The sequence below is a fragment of the Condylura cristata genome, unplaced genomic scaffold (genome assembly GCF_000260355.1).
Source record: "Condylura cristata isolate star-nosed mole 26May11 unplaced genomic scaffold, ConCri1.0 scaffold00041, whole genome shotgun sequence".
In the NCBI taxonomy this organism is placed as follows: Eukaryota; Metazoa; Chordata; class Mammalia; order Eulipotyphla; family Talpidae; genus Condylura; species Condylura cristata.
Window position 1 is genome coordinate 46262 of NW_004567142.1, and position 15173 is coordinate 61434.

Below are 15173 nucleotides of genomic sequence, written 5' to 3' on the forward strand. Positions count from 1 at the left end.
GGACGCGAGCACCCCCTTTCAGAACGGAGTCGGGGGGCAGGGCTGCGAGGCCCAGCTCCTGCCCTGTGGCAACTCACCCAGGTCTCAAAGCCTCGCTGAAGTCGGGGCACGAGGGGCGCAGTGTGAGGGGCCTGAGCCCGGGGGTGGGGGGTGCTGAGGCGCAGGGGGGCGGCTGTGAAGGCTGGAGCTGGCGGGACTTGAGCCGCCAAGGTGTCCAGGCCCGGCCATGGCGACCTCGCCGCCCCGTGGGGAAGGGCGGGGCGCTGGTGGGCACAGACCCTGCGGGGCTGGTCCGCAGTCGCCTTCCCGACCCACACCAAGCCCCTGCACGAGGTCACCTGCTCCCACGGCCGTGAGGCGCCGTCTGGAGAAACAGGAGTCGTCTCCAGTGATAAGTGTGACAGTGGACGGGAGGAAGCGCCCTGGGCTGACGTGGCTGACGTGGGGGAGCATGCTCAGACACACTCAGGACCCCCAGGCCTCTCCCTGCCGCGCTCCCCCAAACACGTGCTCGCTGGGATTCTCCGTATCACTTTTTCCCGCGACGGCTCCCCGGGTCAGTAAATTCTCAGTGAAAATGTGTTCATGACAAGCGGTTCTTAAAATGAAGACCCCTAGTTTCTTACACCCAGAGACGACTAATGGTCATCGGTCCTCTGTCCTGATGTGACGTGGCTGGGGCTGTTGCAGTCTCACACGTGGGAAGACAACGGAGAGGTGGGCGCCGGACAGGCTGGCGGGCTGGGCCGCGCCCAGATCACACAGGTGAAGCCTCGGCACCAGGCCAAGGAACTGGGACCTGGTCGCAAGGGTGTTAAGCGCCAGGGGGCAGCAGCCAGACTGTGCTTCACGGACACCCCTCTCACCGCCAGGAAGGGCGAGGTGGGGGCCAGGAGGCCCAGCAGAGACAGGCGTGAGGGGCAGTGCCTGACCATGCCAGGGCTGTCCACACATGGGGGCGGGGGCTGAGGAGGGCGCATCGCGGCCGGCCTGGACTCTCGGCCACTCCTGAGACGGGCCAAGAGCGGCAGGTTTGCAACTCGGGGCACAGCGAATGGTAAGGCCCCAGGGAGTGCCTGGGGCTGGGGGTGGGATGGGGTGGCCCAGGACCTGGGTCTGGGCTCATAGCCAAGGTCAGGGTTAAGGGCAGAGAGTGGGTGTCATCAGCAGAGATGGACACGGACCACAGGAGAGGGTAAGATGGCCCAGGCGGGTGGGAGGAGCGGAGGACCCCCATTCAAGGGGCGGGTGACAGAGTGGATGCTCTCGCGCCGTAGGGAGACAGGAGAGCAGTCGGGCGGCAGCGTGAGAACCACGGGCGGAGTTTGAGCATCAAGGCAAGTGTGGCCAGCACGCCAGGCGGCCAGTAAGACGGACACCGGAAGGCGGCCCGGCCAGGCTTCTCCTGCAGCCATCACAGCGGGGCCGTGAGAAGGGGCCCTGGGGCCGGACGCGCCCGGCGCCCAGGGCCTGCTCACACAGGGCGGCCGCGGGGCACAGCTCTGGGGTCTGGACACGCGTGCTCCGGGGCACGGCGCGCCCGGCATCACCCGCCATGAGCGGGGCCAGGGCTGCTGCGGGAGTGCCCAGGGCAGACCAGGCTGAGCCTGGCGCCCTGCAGCCGGGAGCAAGGGGAGGCCTGAGCAAGAGGAGAGGTCAGGACAGGAATATCGCGCCGGGCCAAGAGGGCGTGGAACAAAACCAAGACTTCACAGGCAGAAGAACACCCACCGCAAGAACGCCAGGTGACGGCTGGGAGCAATGAAGCGAACAGAGAACCACCCTCGGGCCACAGGGCCACCGAGTGGGCAGCACGCGGGTGGGTGGGCCTCCCCGAGAATCAGCTCACCCGCCCACGCCCGGGCGCCCTCCCTTGTCACTCACGACCGCGGGGGTTTCCCGTGCGACGCGCCCACAGGCCCCTGGGCAGGGCTGGCGCTACCGGCCCCCGGGAGTGTGGGCGCATTCCCAGCGCCTGCCTCTCAGGGAAGGAAGGTCGGGGGTCCTGCGGGCGCCCGAGCACGCGGCCCAGGCCCAGCCCCCAGCCCAGGGCCGCGTGACCGCGGGCAGGCGGCGCCAGCCCGGACACCGAGAGACAGTCCTCGCTGGAGGAGACCCCATGAATGACTGCCAACACGGCGTCCAGGACTGGGTCCTGGAACAGACAAAGAACTTTAGTGGGGGCCCTCCCTGGTGGCGCAGCGGGTTAGAGCACAGCACTGAGAAGCTAAAGCCGCTTCCGCACGAGTTCGATTCCCACCTGCCCCGGAGGTGACCACAGGGCGCGGCAGACCTCTCCTGGCCCGCCCGCTGCTCCCCTCAGCGGTGGACTTCGTCGATCTGCCTGTTCTGCTCCCCTCTCTGTCTCTGGTGAAGCCTCTCGCCGCCCCTGAGCCTCTGGCCTGTACCCCAGTTCTGTATGCACAAATAAATAAATCCTTAAAAAAAAAAAAAAAAAACTTTAGTGGCAAAATGGGGGCGGGGTGGGGGGGCAGGCGCTGGGTGGCCCTGCCCTGGCGGCCGACGCACCTCCACCGCAGACAGCCACCGGCAGGGGAAGCTGGCGCAGTGGAGGGAACCTCTGGACCCCTCTGCACCTTTTCTGAAAAACGTCTAAGTGAAAACAAAGCTGAAAGAAGCATTTCCCCAAGGCGCTGGGGGCCTGGCTCTCAGCCACAGCAGTGCCCCAGCCTCATCTAACTCTCCTGTCCTCCGCCGTGGCGTCCACTCCGGATCCTGGGCCGGGTCGGGCGCCCCCCCCCCCAAACCCTGCTGCTGAGGGCGGTGTGGACACGGTCCCGGTCCTCTCGCCCCAGGGGGGAGCAGGGAGCTGCTTCTCCCTGGGCGGGGAGGGGGCCAGGCGGAAACTGAGCCTGCGCCCCATCGTCTGGCCTGGCGCTGCCTGTTCTCGGCCGCAGGACCCTGCCTGGCCGCGCTCCCCTGGCTCCCCACCCCGTGCGGCACGGCCGAGGCTACAGAAACAGTCGCCTGCTTACTGAAGCAGGTAAATCACTCCCCCTCCCCGGCCTCCCACACCACTGTCAGGAACACGCTGTAACTGGCATGGCTGAGGGGCCCCACGCCGCCAGCCCCGCTCCCAGCAGACAGCGCTGTGGGGGCCCAGCGACCCCGTGGGGGGGCGGAGCAGGGACGCAGTGGCGTGGGAGCTGCACTGGAAGGGCACGGGGCTGGGGCAAGACCCCACCGGGGCCGGCTGAGGCCTGCAACAGAGACGCCAGAGGGAGCGGCAGGGCCACGGGGGGCGCAGCAGCCCGGCCGTGGCCCGTCATCAGTGCGGCAGCCATGGAACAGTCAGAGGCCCGCCCACGGTGCCGCCGGCACTCTGGTGCCAGGGGTGCAGCGAGCGCCTCATGGGTCCCGCCCTCTCCCCAGGCCGCTCTTCCATCTACTCTCCTCCTCGAGGACCCTCATTCGGGCCTCTGCAGCACAGAATGTCAGCGACGCCCAAGTTTCTATTTCCAGCCCAGGTCTCACCCGAGTCTGCTCAGCCCCCGGGGCTGCCCGCACCTGCCCAGCTCTGCCACCCCGGCGCAGCCTTCCCCGCCTCCCTCTGCTCACCTAGGACTCAGGATGCTGCTGACCCTCAGTCTCACCTCCCCACCCCTCTTTCTGCAAACGCCCCAAGCCACAGCTGCCCCCTCGCTGGCCTGCAGCCGCCGCCTGCTCTCTGGGGGCCGCGTGGCTCCAGGGGATCTTACTCCGGCCACGCCTGCCACGCCCGCCCTCCTGCTCCGTCCACCCAGGGGCACGCTGGCCGGCGGCTCCCTCTGCTCCCCGCGCGAGCCTTGCGCTTTGTTCCTCCTAGAAAAATCCTCCTGTCGTCGCCAGGCCCCGCCATCACTGGCACTTCCCCAAGACCCGGTGTGGCCCCGCCACCCAGAAGAGCAGCTGGGGTCCCTTTCCATGCCGCCCCCACCGGGCCCTCACGGCCTGCCCCCGCACCCAGCACCCAGCGACCCACTGCAGCGGGAGCCCCGCCGGGCTCTGGGCGCGGCAGCTACAGCGGGCCCAGCCCCAAGTGTCTAGTTCCCGTGCTGCCCCCCACCGAGTGAGTGACTCCTGGGGTCAGTTAGGACGCTGGTTTTGGTAGAAAGCTCAAGAAAACTCTTCAATGCGGCTTCAGTAATGAAAGCATTTATTCGGCCAGCTAATGCGCAAGTCCGGCCGTCACCAAGGGCCTGAGGCCTCCCTGACTCTCGCTGGGCCGGCCCGCCGGAGACGATGCTGCATCCCAGCCCCGAGCGCGCCACCAGGCAAGACACCTGGCTGCCCCGCCTCTCAGCGATGGATCCCCGCCGCGTGCCCCGTGCCAGACCGGGCTGTGCCCTCTGCCTGGCCCTGTGCCGCTCCCAACCACCCTCCGAGGCGAATGCCCACTCCACAGCGAGTAGAAGTCCCTGTTCATCGTCAGACCCCGGGGAGTGGGGCAATGGTGCTTCCAGTCGCCTTGTTAGTGCTCTTTGAGCAAGCAGAGAGGTCCTGACCGCGCCACCACGGGGCAGGTAAGCGGCACTCACGGTGAGCCGGCCGCCCCGGGGGCCTTCACGGACGCCCCGCCACACGTCCTCACCCGACAGTGGGGATGGCCACGTGGCCACAAGGTGATGGCGAGGGTCGAGTCAGCTGATACATACAATGGTAAGCTCTCACAGGCTTACGCCCCCACACACGCGGGCGTGAAGCAGCAGTCCTCTACCGGCTCACAGTTCTTGACCTGGGCCAGGCGCGGCGGGCGGCTCAGTCCCCTGCTCCTCGAGGTGCCGCGAGTCGGCAGACAGCCCAGGCACCTCGCTCCCAGCTCCAGCTGGTGCCGGGCGCTGGCTGGCCTCTCCCTTCCCACGGGACTTCGCCGCGCAGCAGCACCGCCAGGCTCCCCGGTCAGCAAAGGCCACCCCACTCCGCTCTTGGTCAAAATCAAGCACAGGCCAGCCTGATTAACAGAAGACTCCAGTGCACTTCTGCCGGAGAAACGGCAGAGAACGTGTGGCCTCAGTAGCGGCACCGTGAATCTCTAGCTCCCATCAGTCTCCTGGCTTCAGGACTTAACGCGCGATTACAATTTCCCCCACAGCAGTCAGAGATCCCCTCTTAACCCACAGGCCCATTGCTTCAGATTCTCCTCGTGCGCCTGGGGAAGGACACAAACTCCTTACGGATCTACTCGTCTGGCCTTCGGCTCCTTCTGGGCTCTACCCCCGCCCCCACCAACTTCCCTCGTAACAGTGAAGTCCTACTCGTTCATCACCTTCAACCTCATTCCCAGGGTCCAGGTTGGATTTCCTGTTGTGCTCTTCTATACTCTATTTTCCTTTGTAATTTCATTTTTATGTGATAATTTCAAAACCCACCCGAGACTGATTTCTTTGAGGGAACTATCTAGTTTTCTGTTGTCTTTTCCATGCTGAACACAAAGTAGAAGCAAGGTGAAATACTTGTTAATGTGTGAGTCCTCAAACACTCTATGGCAGTCTCTTAAAGTTCTGGGGAAAGAGGACAGAATGTCTAGGATGCTGGGATTAGGATCTGGGCTCTGGAATCATCCACCCAACCATTCAAAACACAGTTGTGCCAACTATGTGGCAACAGCTGGAGACAAGCGTGAAGCAGACAAGAGTCCTGCCCTCATGAAACTGATGGTCTGCTGGGGTGGGGGGCAGACACTAAGCAGGAAGAGTAATGACATGGCTGTTAAATAGTGACAGGATTAATGAGGGAACGTTAAAGGGTAGCTAACTAAAGGAACAGGGGAGATTTCACGGACAAGGTGACATCCGAGCACAGACCTAAAGGAGGTGAAGGTGAGCCTTGACTATTTGGGAGAAGAGAGCTCCAGGTAAAGAGAACAGCAAGTACAAAGGCCCTGAGGCCAGTGAGGCTGGAGCAGAATGAGTCAGAGAGGAACAGATGAAGTCAGAATGTGACACACCACACAGGGCTAGTAGGCCACGGCAGGATGCTGGCGCCTCCCCTGTGAGATGGAGCCACAGGAGGGTACCGGCAGGGGACACGTGACCCGACGCAGGTGTTCACAGGACCCGGGCTGTGGCTGTGGAACTGATGGTGCAGAGCAGGGAGACCGCTGAAGAGACTCACAATCTAGGCAGACAGGGTGGACAGGAACAAGGGGGCAAGAGTGGAAGTGGGAAGAAGTGGCTGGGTTCTGAATATACTTTGAAGATATTTGCTGATGGGCCAAACACAGGTGTAAGACAAAGAGAAGAGTCAAGACAACAGGAAAGCTTTCGGTCTGAGCAACCGCAAAACAGAGGTTCTATTGAGAAGAATGCAGGAGAGACAGGGTGTGGAGTAATTTCAATGTGATAGAGATGATGCTCAAGATATCTCTGGACACCCAAGAAGAAATACCATGTAGATAGCCTGCGCAGGTCTGGGGATGTACGTTCCCAAGTGTATCCCAAATTCCTCACAGGAATTGCACAATGTGGCATGTTGCTACACCATGGCACACGCACACACACAGAAACACACACACACACACACACACACGCTGAGCCCTGCACTTCCCGGCTATGTGATCGTACCTGAGTTATCCAACTCTCTCTGCCCGCAGCATCCTCGTCTGCAGAAGGGAGACCCCAACAGGCCTCTAAGGGCCGTTCGCTCACAAATCCTTATTAAGCACCTTCAAGTTGCCAGGCACTAACCCTATCTGAAGGCATCTGCCCCTTTCCAGCCTCTCTCGGCCCCCTCGCACGAGGCCTAACGCACAGCCTGACAGCTTAGCCTTCAATTCACCTCAGCCCCCCACCGACTCCCCCAGAAGACCCCTGCCCTGATCCATCCCCAACATCTCTTGCCAAAGACCCTGACCCTAGGCTCCCGGGCGCCCCATCAATCCATTTCCAGTCGGCAGTACACTGGACCTTGCCCTACCCTTCCAGAAATACCGACCGGCCCCTCACTGCCCTCAGGGCAAAACCCAAGATCCCTAGATGACCAACAAAACCTTCCACGTCCCAATTGACCCGGAACTCACGACCTGACCAGCGCGCTATCCGTTGGACGCCGGCCGCCACCAGACCACCTGCGCTTCCTCCGCGCCAGGCCACCCCAAACAGCCTTCCGGCCCCACGCCTGGCTAGGCGAGCACTTCCCCCTCCGCGGCTCTCCCACCCAGCTCCAAAGGGTCCCCTCCGCGCTCCACGCTGCTCCGCGGGCGGACAGACGCAGGGCCGTGACCAAGTCCGGGCCTGTCCGTCCTACCGTGGGGGTCCCCCGCGAGCCGGCAGCTAGCGATGCGCTGTGCGACGCGGCAGCTGGGCCTCGAGGCCAGCCTCCGGCCCGGTAACCACGAACGCCGCCGGCCCGCGCCTGCGCAGAGCCCGACCCGAGCGGCCCAATCACAGCCGCCGCCTCCTCCTCCAACAGTCAACTGGTGGCCCGAGAGCCCGCCCCCAAGCGCTGGGCGAACAGAATTCTGGTCTTTGTAGTTCCCCAACGCAAACAGGCGAAGAAGAGCACTAAGTGGAACTCCATTTCCCAGGAAGCACCGTGACCCGGCGGTGGGAGACGGCTTCCTTTGAATCAGACGGCTCTTGATTGGCCGGCTGGGAGACAAAAGTTTCCAAATTGCCATGGAAACAAGCTCACTTACCTGGAACCCCCAGGACAATCTTTTTGCCTGAGTAGGTCAAAACGCTTTGCTCCGCACTGGCTCCACGGGGTGGGACCAGACGTGTGTGGGTAACGTATACCCACCGCCTGCCCTGCGGCCCCCGGGAGGCCCACTACACACGTTCAGCACCTGCTGGATGGATGCATGCCTTGCCTGCCTGCCTGCCTGCCTGCCTGGCGTCAGGAGCCGTTCGTTCCTGCATGGGCTCTGCGGAAGCCCTGGCTTATTAGGGCAGAATCTGACACTTTCCAGAGACAGCCAGAACGGGGGCCTTTAGTCTTTCAGGGCCTCAGTTTACCCCAGGAAAGGGCAAGGTGGGCTAGAATCCTATCCAGGATCTGTCTAGGGTTCCATAGCCCCAGACTTCCTGCAGCCGGGTCTCCTCCAATAGCCATAACTTCCCCAGGGGCACATCCCACATGACAGGCTGTCCCAGCACCCCCAACCCCCAACGCCACTCCCCACCATGCCTCTGAGGGTTGGGCGAAGGGAGCCGAGGCCCTGCAAACGCTCAGGCAGGCATGTGAGAAAGCTCTTTACTGGGGGGTACAGCAAGGAGGAGCAAGGCCATCTCCCCCTACCTGCCCCCACCCCTCCTAGGGCCCTGGGGTGAGAGGGGTCTTCCCCACCACCGGACCACCACTGTCTTTGGTACAATAAATAGAAAACAAGGGGGGAGAGGGGCCAAGGGTTCAGTCCTTAGTGGGGAGGGTGCGCCCGAACCCCTCTCTCCTCAGTCCCCTGCCTAGGCCCCAGTCAGTGCAGGCCTCACCCACCCCAGCTGGGTAGCAGCAATTCCAGTCAAGGGGAGAGATGAGGATGGGAGCCCAGGGCCCCCAAGATGGGGGGGTGGGTATGGCTTCAGGAGGGGCCCCAGGAAGGGGGCAGGGTCATGAGCTGGCTGCTGTGCTCTGGGGTACACCACGGAGGCCCAAGCGTGGCCCCAAAGTGGCAGGGTCATCAGGAGGTGGGAGGGGTGGACGACCTCCTGTCATCCGAGTCCGGAGGGCTGAGGCAGCCGGGTGCTGGGGGGCAGGCGCTGGGTGAGGTGGGGAGCAGTCCGGAGGGCCGCCCACCAGGCTCACATCCATCAGCTCCGGGGGTGGTGGAGAGGTGGGTGATGGGGGGCGGCCAAGGCATCGGGGCTGGGGGGGTAACTGAGCCCCCGCCCCTGGCAGTGACGTGGCCGAGGCAGAAGCCTGATGTGTCTTGTGGGGCACATCACCCCCTGCCCAGGGGCGCAGCGGCTGAGAGGGTGGGACCTATGGGAAAAAAGGAACAGCGGATGAGGGAGACCCAGGCCCTAAAGTCCAGTACCCACCACCCAGCTCCAAAGTCTCCCGAAGACCCCATACCTGGGGGCTGTTCATCTCACAGTCGGTGATGGGGGGTCCAGGTCCCCCACAGTATCGGTTGCTATAGCGGTAAGCCCGGTTGTCATTGGAGGAGCCACTGGAACCTCCTACAAGTGCAGGGGTGGGGTGGGGAGTGGGAGGAGAGAAGAGACCTTCTGTGAGGCGAGGTGGCGGCTGGTTTTCTGCTGGCTGAGAGGTTCACAGCCCAGGCCCAGGTTTGGGCTTTGGCCCAGCGCCCATTTGGAGGCTCCAGCTAAATTTCAAGGTTTGGGGTCACAGTTCAGTTTGGGGTGACAGAGTCAGCACCAGCTCTGGAGGCCTGATCCCAAGCTCGGTCTCAGAACTTCGAACCAGCAGTTCTGCCCCCGCCCACGTGGCAGCTCAGCGCCAGGTGGTCTCCGAGCTCTGTGAAGGTCCCTCAGGTCAGGCCACCCCCATTCCACCTTGACCTGCACTGGGCACCCACCAGAGCTGGAGATGGAGCTGGCGGTGCTGGAGGAGGGGCAGGTGTCGAGGGGTGCGGGCGAGGTGGAGGCACTGCTGCCCGCCGGGCCCGTGTTGGTGGCCTCATCAGCCGTGCGGCGGAAGAAGCCGTGCTGCAGAGCGCCCAGCGGGCTGATGCGGGCAGCGGGCTCATACTCCAGCATGCGCAGCACCAGGTCCTGGAAGCGGAGGTAGTCGGCGGGGCTGTGGCCCGGCTCCCCCGCCCGCCGGCCCCCGGGCCCGCCCGTCTGCACGCCCAGCACCTCCTGCAGCCGCCGTGTCCCGGGGCCCTGGTAATCCTGGCAGGGAGGGGGTGGGAGGGGGGGCAAGAGAGTGGCCGTCAGTGGGCAGGAGGGGCAGGGAGACACACACGGGCAAACAGAGGCACAAGAGAGAGAGTGGAGAGAGAGAAGCTAGGAAGAGCTGTGGGGTGGGCAGGAGAGATGGGGCGGGCAGGGCTGGAAGCAAAGACAGACACGGGGCAGAGGAAGGAGGGGAAAGACACAGGGAGAGGAAGCAGGGAGAGAGGGAGCCCCAAGTGTGAGAGAGTGAGGGGCCACCGGGGTAGGAGGAGCGGCATGGGGCGGGGGCCGCACCTTCCTGAGTTCCTTTGTCCTTCGTAGGGTCCAGCCACCCCCAGGCAACCGCTCAAAGTACTTTCGAGCCTTGGGTGCCTGGTCCAGCATGGGGGCTGGTGGGATGCCCAGCACCTCCACAATCCGGTTCATCTGGTCCACCTGTGAGCAGGCGGGCAGTCAGGGTCATCGGCCAGCCAGGCCCTCCCCCCCAGCACACCCCCTCGGAGCACACCTCATTGGAGCCGCTGAAGAGGGGCTCGCCGGTGTGCATCTCCACGAGGATGCAGCCCAGGGACCACATGTCGATGGCCAGGTCGTAGGGCGTGCCCAGGAGCACCTCGGGCGAGCGGTAGAAGCGGCTCTGGATGTACTGGTAGATCTGGCAGACAGAGCGGGCAACGTCAGAGGTTCCAGCCACCCACTGTGCCACCAACACCCCAAAGGAACTGGGGAATCCTGCCCTCAAAACCAGGGCTGAGGGCTTCAGCTCCATCTTTCGAGGCGCCGGTACCGCCTGGGCCTCCAGCTCCAGGAGCCTCTGCTGGCCGAGCTCTCCTACTCTGGGCTTCCTCTTGGTCCCGAGTCAGAGGTCGGCAGCCGCAAGCCCAGGCCCTGCCCACTCTCCCATTCCAGACCCTGTTCTGGCGACTGCCATGGCCAGCAAAGTGTCTCTCACTCAACAGCTGCCCCCACCGCAGTCTCCGTGCTGGGATGACGGCACTTAGCGAGGCCACTGCGGCTCAGAGCTCGCCCGGCTGGGCCCTGCCCAGCTGACGGCCTCAGAACGGGCCTTCCTGTCCTACTGGGCGCACCCTGGCCCTCTGCTTTAGCCCTCTGCCCACTGGTCCCGCTCTCTGCACCCGCTGAAGCCGCCATCCCACACACTGCCCCCCAGCCCGGCCACACCATGCCGCCAGCCCCTTCCCGGGCCGCACCCGCTGGCCAAGTTGGCAGGAGCTGCCAAAGTCCACGATCTTGATGGCGCTGCGCTTGGGGTTGCAGAGCAGGATGTTCTCAGGCTTGAGGTCGCAGTGAATGATGCTGAGCTCGGGCGTGGCCAGGAAGAGCAGCGCCGTGCAGAGCTGCTGCGCCAGCTTCCGGGTCAGGTTCAGCGAGACGCCGCGGAAGTGCGTGTTGCGCAGGAGGTCGTACAGGTTGTAGGAGAGCAGCTCGAACACCAGGCACAGGTGGTTCCGGAACATGAAGTGCCGCTTCAGGTGCACTGCGGGCAAGCGGATGGGGCTGAGCGAGGAGAAGGCGGCTCAGGGCGCCCCCCGGCCGCTGAGGCGCTGGCCGGCTTCTGAGAGCGGCCAAGTAAGTCTGGCTCTGCTGGGAGGCCCGGGCGCACCGGGTGTGCCCACGGGTGCCAGCCGCTAGGTGGGTATGTGGCTGGCCTCTCACTGAGACTGAATTCTCCTTCCAAACCCGTCAAGCTTTCTGATTAAACTAGAGAGAATGTTTCCATTAGGTACTGACAGGTCTTTCACACTGTTTGCCACTTCCTCCTTTCCTTTTATAACGCAGTTTTTCTGGTTTTTTAGCTTATTTTTGTGGCAAGGGGCACTTTTCCCATTTACGGTCAGGAAGCAATGCCCCGTTAAAAGAAACACACTCTTTAGATCCACTTGCTTCTTCTAAGAGGACTCTACAGAGGGGAAAGACCAGCGTGCATGTTAAGAGTGAAGGCCCTGGCGGCCCAATTACAGCTCTGGGAGGGGAGTCCCTGGCCTGCAACCTCGGGCCGCGCCTGAATGCCAGGGCAACAGCCCCTCGGCTCAGGAGGCTGCGAGGAAGGTTAAGTCAGAGCGCCCTACAGAGCTGGCCCACAGCGAACGCTCCATGCCCGCTGGCCAGCCCTCTCATGCGACTAGGGCAGAAACTGCAGAAGTGGCGGGATAATCGCTGATGTCGGGGAGCGCAGACCCCAGGGGCCCGGCCCGGCCCTCACCTATGTAGTATTTCATCTCCGTGTCGTGCTGGTTCATCAGCTCCAACAGCCGCAGCTCGATCTGGGCCTGGTTCAGGAAGGCCTTCTTGTTCTTGATGATCTTGATGGCCACCAGCTCCTGGGTCTGGTGATCATAGGCTTTCACCACCTGCAGACACGGCCCCAAGTGAGGGAAAGGAGGGGTGGGCCAGGCACCACTCCTCTCCCTTCAGCCCAGCAGAGGTGCTGTGCACAAGTCTCACCCAGCGCAGAGCGCTCGCCCAGGCCGGCCCTGGTGGGACCGTCAGACACCAGCGCACACAGCTCCCTGACGTAGAAGGTCCCCTTATTTGCACAATTGTGTAGAAAAGGACCCAAGGCACTGGGAAGCGCCGTGGCTGGGGTAAGTGGCCCGGCGTGGGACCTGAAGTCACTGAACACGAGCTCTGTGGGTCCCAGTCAGTAGGTGCCCACGCCACCAGCCCGAGTGGGGGGTGGCGGCCCTCACCTGGCCGAAGGAGCCCTTGCCAATGAGGGAGTCGATCTCGTAGCGCTCCAGCCAGCGCTCGCCACTGCGCACAATGTAGTCGTGGTTGTCGTCGTCGTAGCCGTGGTTCAGGACCTTCTTTTCCTTCTTGGTGCTCGAGTCCGGCGGGGGCACCTGCTGGGCCCGCCGCTTCTTCTTCGCATAGTATACCTGCCCGGCCGGCAGACGGGGACCGGTGAGTGGCCAGAGGGCGCAGCCTGGACCCCTCAGCACCCAGCTCGGGTCCCCCGACCCTGCCCACCTCATTGATGTGCTTATAGGTTTTGATGAGGTCCACGGAGAGCTTGCGCAGGGGGGCTGAAGTCGCATCCCGGAAGGCCAAGGGCAGCCTCCGTGGTAGTAGCTGCACGTCAGGCAGTACCTGAGGGCAGGGCGAGGGTGGGCACTGAGGACAGGCTCCCACCGACAGCCAGAGGGGGAGGCCTTACCAGCAGCTGGCGCCTCGCCACCACATACATATTTAGCTGGTCACTGTCTGAGTCCCCTACACAAAGTCCCCAAGGGACTCCGCTTTGTTCCTGCCACATTCTTAGTGCCTGCAGCGCGCCTGGCGCATCATGGCTGTTGCTGAGGGATTTGCTGAATGAGTGAATGAACTATTTGCCCCGATCTTTCTTCTTCTTTCATCTGCCAAAACGCCTCTCTGAACCTCATCATATAGGAAACCTGGGGTCGGCCCATCCTTCTGCCTCGGTATCCACCTGGGGCTCCCCATCTTGCCTTCCCCTTCCTCCCTGCAGGCTCCCAGCCTCACCACCCCTACCCTGAGCATCTTTGTCCACTTTCATCACCCCTGCGTCTTCATCTGGACGCAGTGCCCTGGGCCTCCCCCTCCCTCCGACTTCAAGCTCCCCAGTTCAGGACCTGCAGTCTTTACCCTCTACCCCCGGCCCTGCTAGCTTCAAGACCCTTCACCTCAACTCTCCTCCCCTCCCACTCCATGAGACCTACTTCTTAGGGAACATTTGTTGAGTGTTTACGCTGTGCCAGGCAGTTCTCAGCATTTCACTCATTCCTTTAATCCTTACAACAACCCTGTGCGCCTGGCATCACTACTGCCCCATTTCACAGCCTAGAAAACTCAAGTATGGAGAACCCAAGTAACTGAACCACTGGATCAGGATTTGAACCCAGGTTCTCCAAACCCAGGCTGCCAGCAACTCCTCTTAGCTTCCATTCCCAGTGGACCCTTCACCCACCCACTGCTCCCACAACAGACTGTCCCAGGCAACCACACTATCTTTTGGCTCCAAGACCCTTCTACCCCCAACCTCCCCGTGCCCCAGGAAAGCAAGGAGCCAGCTGAACGCATACCTGCGTGTGCTCCTGGGGCCCCGGGAAGCCAGAGAAGGGACCATGGCCCGGTGGAACGGCCATGGTGGGCTCAGAGGGCCGCAGGGGAGTGAGGCCTGGAGCGGGAGCCCGGCCGGGGGGCGCCTTCTCGCATCCTGCACCTCGGCTGCCACCGCCGCTGAGACCTGAGAGCAGGCGGGAGGCAGGGGAACATGAAGGAGGGGACGTGTGGGACAATGCGAGGCAGGACAATGCGAGGTGGACACCGGAGGGCAGGACGCGAGGCGAAAAGGGCAAGAGAGCAACAGAGGCAGTGAAGAGAGGGAGCGGGTGTGCGTCCGGGGAGTGGGGAGCACAGCGGGGTCCAGCAAGTGATTTCCAAATCAGTGAAGTAGGCAGCACAAAAGGAACAAACGGAGGAAGGATTGGGATTCAGGCAGCGATATGTGCCATGACAAGGAGGGACAGACGCCGGTGAGTGGGGGGAGGAAGAGGAGAAAAGACAGCAACCACAGATGGGATGGTATGGGGAACACGCTTCCCCTCCCATTTCTGCCCCAGCCCGCCCCAGGGTCCCATCACGTAAGAGCCCCCTCCCGCGGCCTTCCCTGAGAAGCTGGACCTCGTCCGTGTCACAAGGCCCCCCTCTTTCCAGATCTACCCTTCCCAGTAGGTCCCCAGCCCGGGAAACTCCAGTCCCTCCCAACCACACGAGTCCTCTGGGCCCCTCTGAAGCACAGCAGAGTCTCTGCAGATCTCTGACGCCACATCAGGGTCCTTGGGGACCTCCTGACCACACCAAGGTTATCTGAGAACCCCTGCCTCACACAGTCCTACTCCTACTGCGTTCTCATTCACCAACCAGCGCACCCTTCCCCCTGGCCTCCCCACACCATGCCAAGTTCTCTTACCTAAACACCTCCGCCCAAACAGGGCAGTTCCCTCAAACCATCATCCAGCCCCTCACGCTATTACTCCAAGGTCCTCCCAATCAAGCGCCCTGCTCCTCCTGAAGGGAGCAAGGGGAGGGGTGTCTCTGCTCGGCTTATAGTGGTCTTCCTTCTGTTTCCTACTGGACCCTTCTCCCCTCCCCTGCCACCCAATATTCCTACCAGGGCCCCTTCTCCAGTTATTCCTCACTCTACCAGGGTCACTGGCAACTGTGCCCATTCCTAGAAGGCCCCCAGAGCCAAAGTGCCCGAACATCACACAGAGGTCTCCCCTCCCAGATTAGTACACACAACATCCTCTCCCGACAGGCCTACACCGTCCTCAGATCCCCTTCACCCAAGCCGAATCTAGCTACTTGACAACCCCTCCTTTCTTGGAGATC

General features: G+C 62.8%; 1 protein-coding gene across 3 annotated transcripts in view; it reads right to left on the reverse strand.

Annotated features, from left to right (window-relative positions):
* Nucleotides 1-8176: 8176 nt before the first annotated feature.
* DYRK1B (dual-specificity tyrosine-(Y)-phosphorylation regulated kinase 1B) overlaps nt 8177-15173 on the reverse strand; it is an 8372-nt gene continuing 1375 nt past the window's right edge. The window contains exons 2-12 of one of the 3 annotated variants that reach the window (XM_004694114.2): nt 13862-14025; nt 12789-12908; nt 12509-12697; nt 12022-12169; nt 11009-11295; nt 10306-10452; nt 10092-10232; nt 9759-9794; nt 9479-9674; nt 9013-9119; nt 8177-8919 (exon numbers count right to left, since the gene is read on the reverse strand). In XM_004694114.2, coding sequence (XP_004694171.1) covers nt 8548-8919; nt 9013-9119; nt 9479-9674; nt 9759-9794; nt 10092-10232; nt 10306-10452; nt 11009-11295; nt 12022-12169; nt 12509-12697; nt 12789-12908; nt 13862-13924 — 1806 coding nt within the window. In that variant the 5' untranslated portion in view covers nt 13925-14025 and the 3' untranslated portion in view covers nt 8177-8547. Of the gene's footprint in view, nt 8920-9012; nt 9120-9478; nt 9795-10091; nt 10233-10305; nt 10453-11008; nt 11296-12021; nt 12170-12508; nt 12698-12788; nt 12909-13861; nt 14026-15173 lie in introns of all 3 variants that reach the window. The other 2 variants (XM_004694115.2, XM_004694113.2) reach the window with 2 other exon arrangements.